An 18,815-nucleotide genomic window follows, 5' to 3' on the forward strand; every position below is an offset into this window, starting at 1 on the left:
GAAGTTGCTTTTTTACTATTCTATCACGCAAATTCACAGAACAATCATCAATTTGAGCTATAAAGAATACAACTACACCTTTAGCAAAGGGCTCAATATCTGTAAGGATTTACAGTAATTAAATCAACAGGGTGAACATATAATATTTATAAGCAATCTGGTAAATATTTTATTGTGTTTTTCTTCAAGAATAATTTTTAATTAAGAAATAAAACTTCAATCTGAAAAAGCTATAGTAGTTTTTTGCGCATCTAAAATTTCTAGAATAGCAAAACATTCTAGAACACGAGATTTCTAACATTTTCATCACTGTATGTACTCAAACAACATTGCTAATTAATTCAGATGTTTTCATGCATAATTACCAGAAAACATAAATCTGTTATTCTGTTAGTCTATCATCAAAAAGAAAAAGCTATCTAGCGAATACTTTGAAAAATATAAGTAATTGCAAGTATTAAATTATTAACTGCAACATGAATACACCATCTAAAGTACCATTTTAATTTCCTTAACAGTTCCCTTTTTCTATTTAGGGTAACACCGGGAATGCAAGGCCTGATTTCAAGCTTTGCCTACGCGACAGATGACTTCTGGCGTAGCAAGGTTTTCCAAGGATGTGACAACACATAAATTGTAACGCTGTTGAGAAGGCAAAAGCCCTTTTTAAGGACATACTTACACTGCAAACCTGTATTCTTACTTCTAAAAGCTTGGTGTTTTGGGGTTTTTTCCCCCAAGGTGGGAGAGGAATGCTGTTATGTTTATTGCATTGGTACAAGGCACCACTTTTCTGCTACTGCTGTATTGACTAGCAGAGTACACTTACATCAGCAAAAGATCCTCTGCTCCCACGTGGCTGCTGTCTTTTTTTAAGCATGTGTGAAATATCTAATGAATTGTACACTCCCCAAATGGACTGCTTTCTCTCTTCCTTGGTGGGCTTGCAGTGTTTGATTTCAAGCCAAGGTCTTTGGAACTAGTAAGCAGCACGTTTGCAAAAAAAAAAGGAGCATTAAGCTAGGGGCCTGATCTAGTCATTATCAAAATCAGCAGATGCTGAATTAAATTCAGTCTTCCACTATATCCCACAAAAATCTCACAGAGGAAACACCTGCACTATAAATATTATAGGATGTGACTCCATTTGTTACCAAAATGTTTCTATTTCTAGCAACAGGAAGAAATTAGAGCTGTATACATAAAACATGACCAGAACTTAACAGACAGAATCAATCAGCAATTGTTCCTATTACTAGCGTTGTGATTTCCAGTGCTGACCCATTACAAAGGGATAACTCCGTTTCCTTTATAAACTTCTCCCTTCAACCTTCTCTCACAGAATGCAAGTGTCATTTGGAAGCTTGAAAACTAAAAGTTTTTCTTCCCAAACGCTATTTTCCTTCCTCGTATGCTGAGAATGAATGGTTCTTCTCAAATGTTCAGCTGCTAAAGAGAAAAAAAAGTGAGTGTCAAATGTTCATTCTGTGCACTTTGACAAAGGTTCTTTTTCACTTTAAGGCTTATAGGGAAATAAAGATGCTAAACCTCAAAATATAGGTGCAGTCGGACTGATTGCTCTACCTGTGCAGATTCATGATACTCCTTTTAATGGATTTCTTGAGAAAATGAGGCGAAGAAGAAATTATGCAGATGCATAAAGAGTGAGTATACCACAGGGAAAATGCTGGGAGAATAATGAGAGTTGGGATCCTAGTGCAGTCATATTTTGAATATTTTGCCATCCCTGTCTTCAGTGACATCTCTGTCAACAACTGAATATGGGTCTGAACAGACTGCTTCGCTAGCTGGCATGTCACTGGGGATTGTCACCAGTGCTTAAAAGGTAAATTACCCTGAATGAAAAGATTTAAAGCCATTCTGCAAAACTTCAAATCATTTTTTGGATGTCAGAATTATTGGTAATATTATGGCTTGCTGAAAGAAAAAAAAAAAGTGGGATGATCTAATATAAAGCTACCTTGAATAAAAAAAGATTTGGGGAATTTTCTGTTTCTTACCTGGCAACAGTGCTTATCCAAAGTACTTTAGGAAAATATATTAAAACTATGGCAATTCCTTGTGCTATTCTTCCAAGAAAGTTTTAAGTTTATTACAACTAAAACTAGTTTTAAGGAAGCAGGTGAACCTTGGACAACCCATCCTTTCTGCTTCTATAGCTGTGCAGCCTTCCCTGACGATTTGCCCACTACTTGAGTCCAGATGTTTTCTATGAAATATCAGTGACAACCGTGTCTGCAGAACTCTGAAGGTTTATGTATACAAAACACAGTTTAGAGGCATGTAGTACTGCATGTGTTTTATTGAAGAATGAATAAAACAGCCTTACTATTCAAGCTGCTCTGGAAATGGTGATCAATTGAAATTTCATTGAAATGGTGTTAAAGCAGAGTAAGATTATAAAATGTGCTTCAGAAGAACCCTTAAAATAACGTTATTTTAAATGTAGACTATTGAACCAAGTTCCGAAGCACTTTAGGAGCCACGTTTTAAATGTCTTCTGAGTAACACTGTTAACTATTTTGCAAAAGGAAAGGAAAACAAATTTCAATCATTGTTTATGAAAGGGGATTTAAGAAAAAATAATGCATTGTACAAAACACCAAAGCATTCACTATTTGTCAAACACTGTAGGAGACTGTTATCCAGCACAATACTGACACGTGCTAACTATTACATCCTAATAAATACACACATAAGCAAATGGCAAAAATTATTTTAAAGTAGTCATCACCAGGTCTCTAATAAAATTCTATTACATTGACTTTCTATGATACAAAAATAATAATCTTTAGAATAATAGACGTAATACAACAGTTACACTTGCTCACTATACAAATACTCAGCCCATTGATGAGGGACTGCGATTAAAGTTGTTGCCTGTCCTTGCACAGCTCTATAAACGCATGGCTACATTAACACATCACAGATGATTGCTTTTAGTGTAGTTACTTTGAAGTATCTGTTAACAAAACCAAAGAAATTGCCCAAGAAACGGCTTGCTTTGTACATATTTTATCTGTTACACTGCAGGAGCATCCTCAGCAAGGATGACGGTCTGCTCCTCTTGGCACTGTATAAATAAGTGTAAGCTGATAATCTCTGAAATGACCAACACAACAAAGCACGCTGCATAGCTATTGTAAATTCTAGCTTCTTATCTAAACTATCTTATGTATATCAAGTATGAACGGTTTGCATAGTTGCACAGTAATAGTTATTCACACTGGGGTTTTTTTTACATTATTCTTAATATATGGGCAGCTACCATTCAGACTAGCAGTCTGCTTTTTAAGAATCCACAAACTTAATTCATATGCCGTTAACCAGATATTGCTCATACATTTAAATTACAGCAGGAGAAATCAGCTATCACTTAACTCAGATTAATTGTAAAATACACTGATTTATTAAACAATAATTGTACTTAGTTCTTTTTTACTTTTGAGGGCAAATGTACAAAACTACATTAAAAAGACCCCACTGCTACTAAACAAAGCCAATTTGAAGCAATAGAAAAATCGTCTGCACCAACTTGTGCTACTTGCTTTGTCTGAAATTGCAAGGAGAGAAAAATGCATCCGAATAATACCGATGCCCGAAATAGTTTATATTTCCTCCTATACTTTAAGGACTATTTTATATTTATGAGCTCTTACCAAAGGCATATATCTATGAGAAAACTGTCACTTTTGAAAGCGAAGGAAATTAGCTGGTAATTCATAAACTTTTAGAGATGCTCAAGAGCTTCAAGTAACAGCGTCCATGGAAAAAGCTCCACAGATATACTGACAGATAACAATTCACATCACACTTTTACAGCTGGTGTATTTTTTTCATTAACAATCTATAAATGGATTAGAAAAAGTGCATTAATTATCGGTGGCCATTGGAAGGTTCTTGCTCACCTTTTCTAGTCATCAGAGTTGCATATTAAATGATGCATTTTTTAAGTTTCTCTTTGCATGCTTTATCTATTTCCAAAAAAATGCATTCCCAAGCAAGTAATAAGCATGAGGAACATACAATACTGAAATGCACCTGTTACAAGCTTTAAGATAAATGTAAAGTTCCATCAAGTTACTTGATGTGGATCACTACTGAACTTCACATGTACAGAGAGCTTAAAATGAAACAGTAAGCACTTAGTAAGTGCTGCATTGATTTACAAGCCTGAAGCTCACCGACCACACCAATGAGCTGCTTTTAATTTAGTTCAGGACATGAAAGTATGTTTTTTTATAACAAACAATTCCACTCAGGTAAAATTTTCCTTAGCTTACAAACTCCACAATTTAATTTGAATTATTTTTTTTTTAATTTGGTAGAGAAGACCTTACAAAAATTCTATCAGCTTGCCCTTCCCAGCAGGGTGGACCCTAGCATTTGTCTCAACGTTTTGCAGTTCTTTTAAGAGAGCAGGGGGTTTTGTACCAAGTGAAACTGCTCTCTTCATTCATCAGTGTAATTCTCCCAGTGTACTTCACAAAATTGTCATAAACATTTATGTCTCTAAGATACACGTTTGTATGAAATTTTATTCAGATTACTACTGCAGGGCTATTACTTCAGAGAATATCATAGAACCACAGAACAGTCTGGGCTGGAAGGGACCTTTAGAGGTCATCTAGTCCAACGCTGCCGCAATGAGTAGGGACATCTACCACTAGACCAGGTTGCTCAGAGCCCTGTCCAACCTGGTCTTGAATGTTTCCAGGGATGGGGCATCTACCACCTCTCTGGTCAACCTGTGCCAGGGTTTTCACCACTGTCACTGTAAAAAATGTCTTCCTTACAACCAGTCTAAATCTACCCTCCTTTAGTTTAAAACCATTACCCCTTGTCCTATCACAACAGGCCTAAAAAGCTTGTCCTCGTCTTTCTCATAAGCCTCCTTCAAGTACTGGAAGGCTGCAATAAGGTCTCCCTGCAGCCTTCTCTTATCCAGGCTGAACAACCCCAACTCTCTCAGCCTTTCCTCACAGGAGAGGTGCTCCAGCCCTCGGATCATTTTTGTGGCCTCCTCTGGACCCGTTCCAACAGGTCCATGACTTTGACTCCAGGTGGGGTCTCAACAGAGCGGACCAGAGGGGCAGAATCACCTCCCTCGACCTGCTGGCCACGCTTCTCCTGATGCAGCCCAGGATACGGTTGTCCTTCCGGGCTGCGAGCACACATTGTCAGCTCATGTCCAGCTTGTCATCCTCCAGTACCCCCAAGTCCTTCTTGGCAGGGCTGCTCTCAATCCCTGCATCCCCAGCCTGTGTTGATACCAGGGGTTGCCCCAGCCCAGGTGCAGGACCCTGCACTTGGCCTTGTTGAACCTCATGAGGTTCACACAGGCCCACTTCTTGAGCTTGTCCAGGTCCCTCTGGATGGCATCCTGTCCCTCAGGCATGTCAACCACACTACTCAGCTTAATGTCATCTGCAAACTTGCTGAGGGTGCACTCGATCTTGCTATGTCATTGATAAAGATATTAAACAACACCGGTCCCAGTACGGACCCCTGAGGGACACCACTTGTCACTGATCTACATCTGGACATTGAGCCGTTGACCACTACCCTCTGGATGCAACCATCCAACCAATTCCTCACCCACCGACACTCCACCAATCAAATCTGCATCTCTCCATTTTAGAGAGCAGGATGTTGTGGGGGACCATGTGAAAGGCCCTACAGAAGTCCAGACAGATGACATCCATAGCTCTTCCCTTATCCACTGATGTAGTCACTCCATCATAGCAGGCCACTAAGCTGGTCAGGCAGGACTTGCCCTTGGTGAAGCCATGCTGGCTGTCTTGAGTCACCTCCATGTCCTCCATAGACTATAAAGCTACCCACATTCTTAGACGTCCACACATTTCTCATTGAACAGCAAAGTTCAACACGACAGTTCTTGTAAGACTGTTTATTGAATTTAACAGTTCAGATGGGAGTTAGATGCAGTTTGTATAAACCCCCCTCTCTTTTCACATAAACTGCAACCAAAAATAACTCTACAAAATAGTAAGAGACTTACTGCGATCGTAAGTTTCCTAACACGTAAAACTATAAAGTATTTGTGCATGCTCACTATTCGCTTTCCTTCTTTGTAACAGAGGAGTTGTTAAAAGCAGTTCCTTGGTTTTTTAAATCTCAAGGTAGTCTATGAAATGGAATCATTGTCATCACAGTTCGGATATACAAGATCAAAACTGGCACAGAGGAACATAACGTTTGTTTTCCCAAAAAGTTGAGGCAGCTTTTGTTGAATGGTGTCTGCTTCGGTAAATTTTTTATAAACTCTTGTGGCTTTGGAGGATCATAAAGAATCTTTTCTTTCTTTCAAGATCTTGAAAAAAATTTCCCACGAGTACAGATAAGGTAAGGAGGAAAAGAAGTAGCAGCTTGTTTCCTACATGCAGCACAACGCCATGCGCAGCTGCCCAGTGTCTGAAGACAAAATTGAACTCTACGTCACAGGGAGGCATATCCCCCTCATGTCACAAGCACGTCTGAGACTTCTCCGGGGAGAGGGAAGCAAGCGCGAGGGTAAAGCGTAAGTCTACTTTTCATGCATAGCTACTGTGCGCTGCCCCGTGTCCGCGGCGCTTCGTCAGACATCCGAGTTGGAGCTGAGGTTTGTTAACCTGGGGTCTGCATTGATCTCGTATCTGTAGTGGTAGCCCTCCATGTGATCCCTGCAGGCATCTCTGATGTTGTGCATCCACTTTTTGATTCCTTTTCGGTTCAAGTACAAAACCAGGAGGAAAATGGCCCCGATGAGAGCCAAGACTATCCCTAGGAAGACGTACGAGGTCTGCAGCTGGGAAGGCAGGTCTACGGGCACAGAGCAGTTCAGGTCCGAGCCATCGATCTTCAGCAGGGCTTTGCCCAGCATCTTGTCGGGGTAGGCGCAGGTCAGGGCTTCTTTACCCTCCACCTGGTCGCTCTCCTTGAGCCAGGCCACCAGGTCCTCGATGGTGCAGTCGCAGACCCAGGTGTTGCGGCCCAGACCGATGTGCCGGAGGGCGGGCAGGCCACGGAACTGGGCCAGGGTGCCGTTCCTCAGCACGGCCAGGGAGTTGTCGCTGAGGTTGAGGGTCTGCAGCTGGCCCAGCCCTCGGAAGGAGACGTTTCGCAGGCCCACCAGCGAGTTGTTGCTGAGGTCCAGCTGCCGCAGGGCGGGCAGGGCGGTGAACATGCCGGCGGGCAGCAGCAGCAGCCCATTGTCGGCCAGCTCCAGGCGGCTGAGGTTGCGCAGGGCCCCGGACTGCAGCACGGCGGCCAGGCTGAGGAGGACGCCGTGGTCGCGCAGGGCCCCTCGGAGGGCCAGCTCCTCCAGCGGGCTGCCGCCCTCCCCGAAGGCCTGCGGGCTGAGGGAGACCAGCGGGTTGCCGCCCAGGTCCAGCTGCCGCAGGGCGGGCAGCCCGGCCAGGGCGCCGGCCTCCACGGCCCGCAGGTGGTTGCCGCTGAGGTTGAGGGCGCTGAGGTCGGGCAGGCGCCGGGCGGGGAAGGCGCCGGCGGGCAGGCGGGAGAGGCGGTTGCCGGTGATGAAGAGGTTGCGCACGTAGGAGGGCAGCTCGGGCGGCACCGCCGTCAGGTTCCTGTTCACGCACTTCACCGTCTTGGCCGCCTCGGAGCACTCGCAGAGGGCCGGGCAGGCGCCGGGCTGCTGCGCCGAGCCGCAGCCCAGCAGGACGGGCAGCAGCAGCCCCAGGCAGAGCGCGCCGCGCCCCGCCATCGCGCCCGGCCCGGCCCCGTACGCAACTTTTCCTCGGCTCCGGGCGGCTCCCGCCGGGGGCAGGCGCTTCCCCTCCGGGCTCGGCTCCGCTTCCCGCAGCGAGACCTGCGGCAGGGGAGGAAAGCGAGAGGGCAGCGGCGGGGCGGCGCGGCTCCCGCCGGCCCGCCGGCCCCCCGACACGTGGCTCGCCCGGCCCCGGGGCAGCGCGGGGGGCCCACGCCGAGGAACAACTTCTCCCCCGCTCCCGGCTCACGCCGCCGCCTCCCCCCACCCGCCCGGCGGAGCACGGAGAGGAGCGAAGGGTCCAACCCGCCGCCCCCCCGGGCTCTCTGCTCCCCGCCACGACCGGTGCGAAATCCCACCCGCAAAACCCACCGCGGAGCCGAGCCCCGCCCCGCCCCGTCCGGTCCCGGTCTCTCACCTCCCGCCCCGCGTCCAGAGCAAACTCCGCCGGAGAGAACTGACGCCGCCAACTCCGCGCCCACCCTCGCCGCTGACAGGAGAAACCAACCGCCGCCCCGGCTGGGGGGAGCCGCCGCCCGCGCCTGCCCTGAGGGGCGGTCCCGCCGCCGCCCGCGCCCCGCCCGGCTCCCGCCCGCCGCCCCCGCAACCCCGCTCCGCCGCCGCCGCCGAGCCGCCGCGCCTGGGAGCACGCCGGGAGGGTCCGCTCGGCCCCCCGGCTCCCCCCGGCTCCCCCCATCTCCCCCCGCCCCCCGGCCCAGGTGGTGCTGCCGGCGGCTCACCTTGCCGCCGAGCGGAGCCGCTCCGTGCGGGGCTCTCCTCAGGGAGGGGGCCGGCAGCGCGGCGCGGCTTGGCGCGACTCTCGGCCTCACCCCGAGCCGAGAGCCGGCGGCGGCGAGCGCTGCCGGAGCCCCGCGCCCCGCCGGAGCCTGGCTGCCGCTTACCGCAGCTTTCCCGACCGGCGGGGCTGGGAAATCCTGAGGGGATTCCGGGGCGGGGGGCGGCGTGCGGGCTGGCCCCCGCCCGGGGCCCGGCTGCTGGGGGGAGGCGAGGGGGGTCCGCGGGACCCGGCGGGTCCTGGCGGAGATTTAAACTTTGTCATGAGGAGGAAAAAGCCCGAATATCCATCTGTACGTAAAACATTGACCCGGTTCCGTCGCTATGGCTGTCCCAGCACCTCCCCGGCGCGCCCGGGCAGCCCGGGTGGCACAAACGCTGCTCTGCGGGCCAGCAACCCGCCTGGGTCCCTCCGCGGAGGGGGGGGGGGGGGGGTGAGGAAGGGGTGAATGAATGGTGGGAGCTGTCCTGGGGCCCTGTGAAGCCTCTGAGATAGTTAAATAGCATCTAATTAACGCAGAAGACATACCAGCGTGTTCAGATAACCAGTTTCAGCGACGCGAATCTGAGCGCTTGGGATCTGTGGCTCCTTCGGGCTTTCCTCACCTTTCTGGTGACTGCTGACACAAGGTTTCCTTCTCCTCGCACGTCAGAGTCACGCTCCTTCTGCTTTCCCGATCAACCAGGTTCCTTTCTTCGGGAAAGTCAGCAGAAATCTTACAGCTGTCAAAAGCCATAGGGGAAATGAACAGATGAATCCACTATGAAGTCCCGAGAAAAACTGGCCCCGGAATCTGGGGAATAAGGAGCTAAGACACTGGTTTCTGTAGGACTGTTCTCCCCTCTCTGACATGACGCCGGTATTCTGGTGCGGAGAAGCCTGGGGCTGGGGTGGCAGGCAGGGGCTGCCAGCCGATAAACCAGCATGCTCTTTACGCGAAGATTATGGAGAAAAGGAAATATACGGAGTGGCTGAAGTAGCAGTGAGGTCTTAGACTCGCAAGCAGTTCTGGGAGTTTGGAAAGTTATTGCTTTAGTGATGAGTTAGAAAAACAGTGGCACCACACTGTAGGAGTTTTTAGTTTGTTAAAAGGTATTTGCGTTCCAGGTCCACGTGCCTGTCTTAGTGTAATGCTTAGGAAAGTAGATAGGTAAAGACATCCCACATTTTGTAAGAGAAAGACATGTTCTCAGAATCTATTAAAATTCTTTGAAAAACTCGAAGGAAAAAAAAAAACCAAATTGGCCTGCTAGACAACAGTGAAATTCAGTAACCAGTAAGAGGTAGTTTCCAAAAGGAGACAGCTTTTAAAAACAGGTAACTGAAAATACTAACAAAAAATCTGAGATAAATCATAGAAAAAATCCTTTGTGAGCATACCCATAATCTTTTTTATGAAATGTTTACAAACAGTGTCATTTTTAATGGAATAATACAATCAGGAGCAAGGACACCGATCTGCTCATTGTGCTGATCAGAGTTGTCCTGGTAGCTCCTGGCTCTCTGTGCCTGTCCAGCTGGCTTGTTCCACATTTGTGGAGTGATGCCTGACAGGTGTTTGCAAGTGCTGCAGTAATGCAAATAATAAAGAACAAATATTTCCGTATTGTTTCCTATTATTCCCATAGTAAATTGCACCTGCTAAGCCTGCTAAAGCTTGCAAGAGGAAGAAAAACACTTGTTAATCTGATCTCTTCTCTTCTTGTTTAAATAAAACAACTTTTCTCAGAGGCACACTCCAAAAACGAAACAGTACTTTCTGGTGAATACACTTACACTGAGTGAATTTCCTGGCTGTGTTAGTAGTCTGAACTAGGAAAACAAAGAAAAAAATCCTGCTGTATTTCCAGGTCAGCTTTGACTATTACGATGGATTGATTTGTGAATTTGCATTGCACAGCCCATAGAATCTCATCTCATAGTTTTTTGCATCAACTTTATGCAAAACTTCTGAGTTATAATGTAGTATTTGAAAATATATCATCTTGGCCAAAGGACTCAAACTGGAAGAGAGTTTACCACACGGAAACTCTTTCTGTGGCGGATATTCCTACAGGTTGACTGAGAAGCTCATGTTAAGAGGGGGGGTTGGGGCAATGTTTCAGTCTCTCGGTGATTCTGCTGCTCCAGGCTGGGTGATGTGCTGGTCATCTGGAATCATAGAGGAAACTTTTGACTGCCCTTTTCCACAAGATTAAATCTTGCTTCATGTGACAGTGATGAGAACTGCTTGCTTGTGAAAAGCGGTACTCCGGTATTTCAGCTCCCTCACAGTGAAAACGTGACACCTGCCTAAAGAAATGCAGCGAGTCATAGGGACAACCTGTGATAACTCCATGGCTTGATGTTTTTGGAGTCTCTATACCCCTTTTAAGGCTCTCACCTTAGCAAGGACCAAAGTGGCATTTGTAGGTCCCCATGTCACTCTGCTGGGCTTAGGAAAACCTGGAAGATTATTTTAGACACCGAAATTTAAGGCTGTTAATTGAGATGGATCCCTTCCTAAATAATCTCCACAAAACCCGTTGGTGAGATACTAAACAATGATGGATGTCTTTTATGAGACTCTGAGTGGCCTGACTCCAGCTGACGTCTAAGGAGCTGGAATAGTAGGACTCCATGCAATATCTATCATCTCTTTTTTTTCTTTACTGACAGGGAAATTTATATTTCTTCTGTGAAATGTTTCTAACGTTGTCTCAATATTGCATGAAGATACTCAGCACTTCATAGGAAGTGGCATTGGAAGGGTATTTATGATGTGCTAAAGATTATACACCAAGTGAGCAGTAGCGCAGAAACCAGAATTACACTCTTCTACAAAAATACCTTACCACAAAAGTGGAAGAACAAGCTGCAAGTTCCATCTGCTTCCTCACGTGGAGAGTTCCAGCAGGTCCTCCAAAGGACACCTTCTGTTTCTCTCGGGACTCAGAATTCTTAAAATGGTGCCATAAAAATACTTAGGCAACAAAATGCTGCCTTGAATTCTTGTTTGAAGGTTTTATTCAGCATTCGCTTGCTTGCACCCATAAACATTCATGTTCTGGTTTTCTTTTTAGGTGCACTTAAACTTATGTCTATAGTTCTTCATTTTTATGTAAATTGAAGCATTACAGAAGACAATCTTCCAGTAATTTATTTATTTGTAACTTAACACTTTGTTACAGACACAGAACTACCAGGTCCAAATGATCTGCTCGTCTGTTCTGGTTTTCACTGTCTATATGAAGAACGCAGGATAAATTCTATGATTTTCTATGCATCTACGTGGAAATCATGCAGCTGTTCAGCACTATACAAGATAAGATCATGTTTGCATTTTCTTATATGCTATCCATTTTTATATTGAAATATTAAAAGTTGATAAAAAGAAGAAAAAAAAGAATGTTGATTTGTAATACCATGGAAACACATTAAATTTTCCCAGCACTAGCAGAAAATTATTTTAGCTAAAAGTAACCTTTTTGGGGATCTTTAACACTATGTTAACTGGTTATGTGTGATAATGCGCTGTTGTAAATTCGGGGACACCTGCATGCCTTAGGTGGATACTGAAGGGACGACAGGAGACCAAGTGCCCCCACCTGAATATGAGCAACACTGAAAACTGGTGAAACTGTAAAAAGACACTCTTTACCTGCTTGTCTTGTTTCAAAAGCATCCATCTCTATACCTGGTAGCTGTTTATTGCTAAAACCTGTTACTCTAATGAGAAGGAAATGATGGTGAATTCCTCCAGCAAAGCTGGCTACCAGAGCTGGGGTCAAGAAGACATTCAGAAAAATGACTTGGGAAGAGGACCTGCTGCACTCCAGGTGCTGCCGTTGTATGTGCATCCCTCTGTCTGTACTCCAGCTCTGCACGCTCTGACATGTGGAGAATCTGCCACAGGATCCAAATTGAATAACTGCTTACAAGTTCATCAGAATATAACTGAGAATTTGACGTGCTTAGACAGGTCAGGCCAAACTTTCAATCCTGCTTTTATTGTTTCTTTGCAAAGGAACGGTGCACGACTTTTACTTTCAAGCTGCCTTTGATAGACTGCTGTATGGATTTTTAAATGTTTTTTTTCCATTAGGTTAATTTTAACAATTTGAGGTTTAATTCTATAACCTAAACTAAGTTCTATGTAAATTTTACTTAGAGTAAATCACTGCAGCCAGTAAAACTGTTCCTTCTGCAAAATAAGCCTTCTGATTATAATCCTTTTTGAGGGACCAAAAGGACTCGCCTTCTGATTAGTCCTAATTCCTCTGATTCTCATTGCAGGGTGGCTTATGTGAGCAGGCTGGAGCTGGCAAGCTTGTGTATTGTTCTTGTCCAGTTGGGATGTCCTTTCAAGGAGCAGCAACCTAGAAGTCTGATGGCAACGCTGGGAGGTTGGCAGAGCAGATTATGAGTTGGATTAGTGTTGCTCTCTGCCATAGCGACCTGCCTTGCATCATGCAGTTCCTCTCAGCGGATGCTGAACCCAAAATCCTGGTTTTTGGGCCAACTTGCAATTTTGTGTGGGGAAGGCATGTGGTTGGATCGAGGTGCTGGGTCCAGCTGACATCTGCTGCTGGTATCTAGGGGGCTTTCAGAAGATGGCGTAGGTTAGGGCGGTCGCCTGGCTATGGTGGGGGAGAGGAAGGGAGAGCTGAAACACGTTGCTTTCCCTGCTGGCTCTGCAAAACAGAAACCCAGATCTGCAGGGAATCTGGGCCAATGTGTTCCTCACACTTCAGATGACAGTCCCACTCACTCTGCGCTCTGCAGGCTGTACCGTGCCGAGGTGTCGCAGCCGCTGGTGGTACCAAGGGTGTTTCCCGGTTTGCCCTGCTTCCCCGGCCTGGAAGAGTGGCTGGCTTCAGCCCGCAGGGTGCAGGAGCTCTAACCGCAGAGCACTGCGAGTTGGGAGTGTTTCCATATAAAGCCTTTTTCAGGAAAACATGTTTGTCTGTTGAAACCGAAAGTCTTTGTAGGGAAAATTGAATTTGATGAATTCCCCATTTGTATAAAAAAAAAGGCATCTAAAAGGCTCAGCAGATTTGAGAACATATGGGGTTTGATTCTCCACTGTCTTACACATTGTGCCGTTGTTTACGATCTGACAAAGCAGATGTAAAATGCAGCCTCGCTGCCTGGTTAGGATTTGCCTCCGCTTAGTTACAAGTATGATTGAATACACAAGATTGAAAAGCCTGGTGAATCAGTTCCCTGCTTCTTTTCCTCCATGATCATTGATCCTTTGTTACCTGCTTTTGACCACCATAACACATGTAGGTTTATACAGTCCTCCTCTACTGAACTCTTCCTCCTTTTCTTTGCCTTCCCAGCCTTCTCCTGCTTTATCTCAGGTCTTTGCATCTTCCTGGGTTACTACACCCCAGGTGTTTTGAAAGGAATGCATGTTTAGGAATTGGAAGGGGGTGGGAGGAACAAGGAGGACAGTGATATTTTTGTGGAGGTCGCACATTCTGTCAGCAGAGGAGGAAGATGATACTTTCCCTCCCTGTTAGCGCCGGTGACTACACCTGAAATACCACATTCCGTTCTGGCATCCTACAACTAGAAAAAATGACAAGAAAGAAAGAAGAGAGAAAGAAAAGAGCAGCAAAAGTGATTCGGAGACTAGATGCATACTAACTTACAAGGAAAGACTAAATTAACTTTAAAAAGGTACGGCTTGCCCAAGCAAAAAGCCACAGAAGATACTGCTGTCTGAAAGCAGACTGTGAAACTGAGTGACAAAGCTAGTTGGTTACAGTGATTCAAGGTGGGTAGAGATGATAGGATAAAATGCAGAAAAGAAAAATGCATGCTTGGTATAAAAAATCAGCTTGCCTACACTATAGAACGATCCCCTTAGTATACTGTATTAGTGGTAGTTTACTGTACCTAGTTAAAGAATCACAGAATCACAGAATGTTTTGGGTTGGAAGGGACTTCTGTAGGTCATCTAGTCCAACCCCCCTGCCGAAGCAGGGTCACCTACAGCAGGCTGCACAGGACCTTGTCCAGGCGGGTCTTGAATATCTAAAGAGAAGGAGACTCCACAACCTCCCTGGGCAGCCTGTTCCAGTGCTCCGTCACCCTCAGAGGGAAGAAGTTCTTCCTCATGTTCAGACGGAACTTCCTATTCTTCAATTTGTGCCCATTGCCCCTTGTCCTGTCACTGGGCACCACTGAAAAGAGTTTGGCCCCATCCTCCTGACCATCCACCCTTCAGATATTTATAAGCATTTCTATGGTCCCCTCTCAGCCTTCTCTTCTTCAGGCTAATCAAGCCCAGCTCCCTCAGCCTTTCCTCATAGGACAGATGCTCCAGTCCACTCATCATTCTCATATCGCTCCGCTGGACTCTCTCCAGTAGCTCCTCGTCTTTCTTGAACTGGGAGCCCAGAACTGGACACAGTACTCCAGATGAGGCCTCACTAGGGCAGCGTAGAGAGGGAGCAGAACCTCCCTCGACCTGCTGGCCACACTCCTCCTAATGCACCCCAGAATGTCATTGGCCTTCTTGGCAGCCAGGGCACACTGCTGGCTCGTGGTTAACCTGTCGTCCACCAGGACACCCAGGTCCCTCTCCGCAGAGCTGCTCTCCAGCAGGTCAGCCCCAAGCCTGTACTGATGCATGGGGTTGTTCCTCCCCAGGTGCAGGACCCTGCACTTGCCCCTGTTGAACCTCATCAGGTTGCTCTCTGCCCAACTTTCCAGCCTGTCGAGGTCTCGCTGAATGGCAGCACAGCCTTTCGGTGTATCCACCACTCCTCCCAGTTTGGTGTCATCAGCAAACTTGCTGAGGGTACAATCTAACTCTTCATCCAGGTCATTGATGAAGAAGTTGAACAAGACTGGGCCCAGTACTGACCCCTGGGGGACACAGGCTTCCAACTAGACTCAGCGCCGCTGATGACAACCCTCTGCATTCTGCCATTCAGCCAGTTCTCAATCCACCTCACTGACCACTCACCCAGCCCACGCTTCCTGAGCTTCCCTAGGAGGATGTTATGGGAGACTGTGTCGAAAGCCTTGCTGAAGTCTAGGTAAACAACATCCACTGCTCTCCCCTCATCTACCCATCCTGTCATGCCATCATAGAAAGCTATCAGATTGGTCAGACATGATTTCCCCTTGGTGAATCCATGTTGACTACTCCTGATAACCTTCTTTTCCTCCACTTGCTGAATGATGAGCTCTAAAATGAGCTCCTCCATCACCTTTCCTGGGATGGAGGTGAGGCTGACCGCCCTGTAATTTCCTGGGTCCTCCTTCTTGCCCTTTTTGAAGATTGGAGTGATATTGGCTTTTCTCCAGTCCTCAGGCACCTCTCCTGTCCTCCAGGACCTTTCAAAGATGATGGAGAGTGGCTCAGCAACGACCTCCGCCAGCTCCCTCAGCACTCATGGGTGCATTCCATTGGGCCCCATAGATTTGTGGGCGTCCACATTGCTTAAGCAAAGAACTTCAGAAACTCTTCAAAGAACTTCAGAAAGTACTTCAGAATTCATAGTAGGTTCCCTGTGCGGTAATCTGTTGAATAAACTAGTGAAGACAGGACTCTATTCATACATACTTATATTTCTGCCACGCTTGAAAAGAGTCTCAAAGACCACAGTGGCAGATGGGTGTGTGTAAATCTGTATGTGTGGAAGGCAGATCTTTGACTTTTCCTGACTGCTTCTTGCTGCTTCGGGAATCTCTTTCCCTTAGATCATGGTTGTCAACACTTAGGGGTTTTGTGCAATTTCTCGTTATTGCTTCAATACAAGAACCTCTCACCCAGGTCCAGTCTTCGTGTTCCTTGGAAGTCCACTGTCTATCTAAAGTCCATTATATTGAGACATGGGAAAGCAAAGGGATGGAGTGACTGAGTGTTCTGAAGGGAATGCGTGTCCTTAATTTTTCCTTTCTCTGTTGCCGTGACACAGTAGCAAGGAATCACAAGGTGCACTGCAATATGGAGAAGAGTCTGTTCTGGCACTCTCCTTCTAATAACATTAATGTCAGGATCGAAATACCTCAGCTTTCTCTGTCCAAGTTTGCATGCTTGAAAATATGCCAGTATTAAGGACTTAATGTAATAACGGATCATGCTGTGTGTCATCACCACCTAGCCATTGAAAATTAATGCTGCTGGGCTTACTGAACTATTATAGCATCTTTTATGGATATTACGTGCATTTTACATTATGAAGTCTGTTATAATGAGCTGTTTGATGTCATAAATGGTTTTAGATCTGCCCCATTAGGTTTTTTATTCCTGCATATAAACTGGAAAGAACTTCAGTGCCAGAAAAAGAGCCAAAGTCGTGTTATGGCATTGGAGCAAAAGTTCAGCTAGTCCAGCATTTTGTCTCTTAGGGTGGTCATCACATGTTGCTGAAGAAAGACATTAAATTCCATACAAATATGAACTCCCCAGTATTTTTTCCCAACTTTTAGTGATTTGTGGCTGAGGGACTTCCCAAGCAAGAGGTAGAAAAGCTTCAGTACCATGAACATGAGCTCTGTCAACTGAATTTTTTCACTTGAAAGATTTTTCCATCAAAAGATTCTCCCTTTGTTGAAATATTATTCTCTTTTAACCTGAAATTTCAAAACAAAAATATGCCTCCTTAATATTTTGAATATTTTAAAAAGAAGTAAAGCAGCTAAAAGTTTACAGTGTCTCTTTTCATTTTCCAACTCTGAAAGATTTCAGTCGCAGGAGGCTGAAAGAATGGAAAAGATGGAATTGCAGCAGTGGACCTAATTAAATCAGATTCTGGGGCCAAATAGGGGGAGAGACATGAGAATGACGGGGGCAAAATTCTAAGATATTTACAACTGTAATTTCTGAACACAATGAGAAACAGAAAACTTTTTATTTTGTTTTAAATCTGTTCTTTATCTATATTTCCCTATAATATAACTAACAGGTGACAAGGAAAAGTATTTGAATATTTTTCTGGGAGAAATTTTTTTGATTAATCATAGTTATGAAATTCTCTGGTTGTCTGAATCAAAAATATTTATTAAGGAATTCAAAACTTCCTACTCTGAAAATTCAACAGATGTCCTAATGCTAAACAATTTAATTTTAGATATTGCTATATTTGCAATGCACTTCAGCACCACAGTGTATGCCTGACGTTGTTGAACAAACTCTTAGAAACACAATTGCACAATATACATCCTGCAAAGTCTCTCAGAACAAGTTGTTGGCTTGGTTACTTGTTTTATTAGGGCCTCCTTGTGCCATATTTACAAAGCAAAAATGCCTTGCAGGGGATAAAATGGCTTTCTGAAGCACTTTCCCTCCTCCAGGCACAAATGACCTCCACAGAAATGCGTTATGGACACAGAGTGCATTGAAGGGTCATACTAGTTTCAGGGTGAACCCTGTATACCCGCAATTTATTTCATGGGGATTGAAGGCAGCGCAAACTAACTGAGACTGCTCTGACTCGCACAGAACAGTCACAGCCTACAGCACAGCCTAAGGCTCTCATTCCCCATGTCTTTTTCCCTACTATTCATACCCCCAAAAGGTAAAAGGAAGAACAAGATAACAGAGAAAAATGAGAAAACAGCTTGCAGTTGCTGGTAACCTCAAGGCAATATGAGCACACAGATGTAGGGGTTCCCCTAAGTGGAAGAAATCTGATTCTACAAGTTGCACACTTTTTTTGAAAGGGAGAATTAAAATATTTTTGTTATGCGATGTTGAAACAAAAAAAAAATCCCAGATGCATCCCTTGAAACACAGCAGAGTGGGGGATAAGTGGCAGTGTCACAACTGCCAGCCCGACCGAGCCTCTGAAGGAGGTGGTGCAAGACAGCATAACAAAGGTGTTCTTGCTGAGGCTTTCCTGCTTGATGAGATTTATGACATGAAATTAAACCCAGGCTGGAAAAAGTTGTTGCCTTTATAATTGGGTTAAAATATTCTCTAGTTCAGGATACTGATACAAAGTAAATAAACATGGCGTTCTGAAATTAATACAGTGCCAGGGAAAATGGCCAGAAAGCAGTCATTAAAATGGTTAAAACATCTTTAGGTCATACTGGAAAAAAACCCCACAAAACCTCTCACTGAAGTTTTCAGTGCTGGATATGTTTTATTGCTTCTAATATAAACGTGCTGATGATAGTTGTTACCATGACTGGGAACTGATGACATTAGGCATGGAGGTCTTGGGCACGTTTAAGCTGGGCTAGATGACACTAGGCTGTGAGTGCTTTCTTGAATGTAATAGAGTTTCAGTATTTGATAGTAATTTTAATGTGAAAAAGCCA

General features: G+C 45.4%; 1 protein-coding gene across 2 annotated transcripts; it reads right to left on the minus strand.

Annotated features, from left to right (window-relative positions):
• Window positions 1-217: 217 nt before the first annotated feature.
• TPBG (trophoblast glycoprotein) lies at window positions 218-9,164 on the minus strand. 2 transcript variants are annotated; one of them, XM_075414456.1, is made up of 2 exons: window positions 9,075-9,164; window positions 218-7,852 (listed from the first exon to the last, which is right to left on the minus strand). In XM_075414456.1, the coding sequence occupies exon 2, from the start codon at window positions 7,745-7,747 to the stop codon at window positions 6,620-6,622; it is 1,128 nt and encodes a 375-aa protein (XP_075270571.1). In that variant the 5' UTR covers window positions 7,748-7,852; window positions 9,075-9,164; the 3' UTR covers window positions 218-6,619. The 2 variants fall into 2 exon arrangements, with proteins under 2 accessions (XP_075270571.1, XP_075270572.1); XM_075414457.1 differs by lacking the exon at window positions 9,075-9,164 and adding an exon at window positions 8,169-8,245.
• Window positions 9,165-18,815: the final 9,651 nt, after the last annotated feature.

The sequence above is a fragment of the Opisthocomus hoazin genome, chromosome 2, assembly GCF_030867145.1.
Source record: "Opisthocomus hoazin isolate bOpiHoa1 chromosome 2, bOpiHoa1.hap1, whole genome shotgun sequence".
Taxonomy (NCBI): domain Eukaryota; kingdom Metazoa; phylum Chordata; class Aves; order Opisthocomiformes; family Opisthocomidae; genus Opisthocomus; species Opisthocomus hoazin.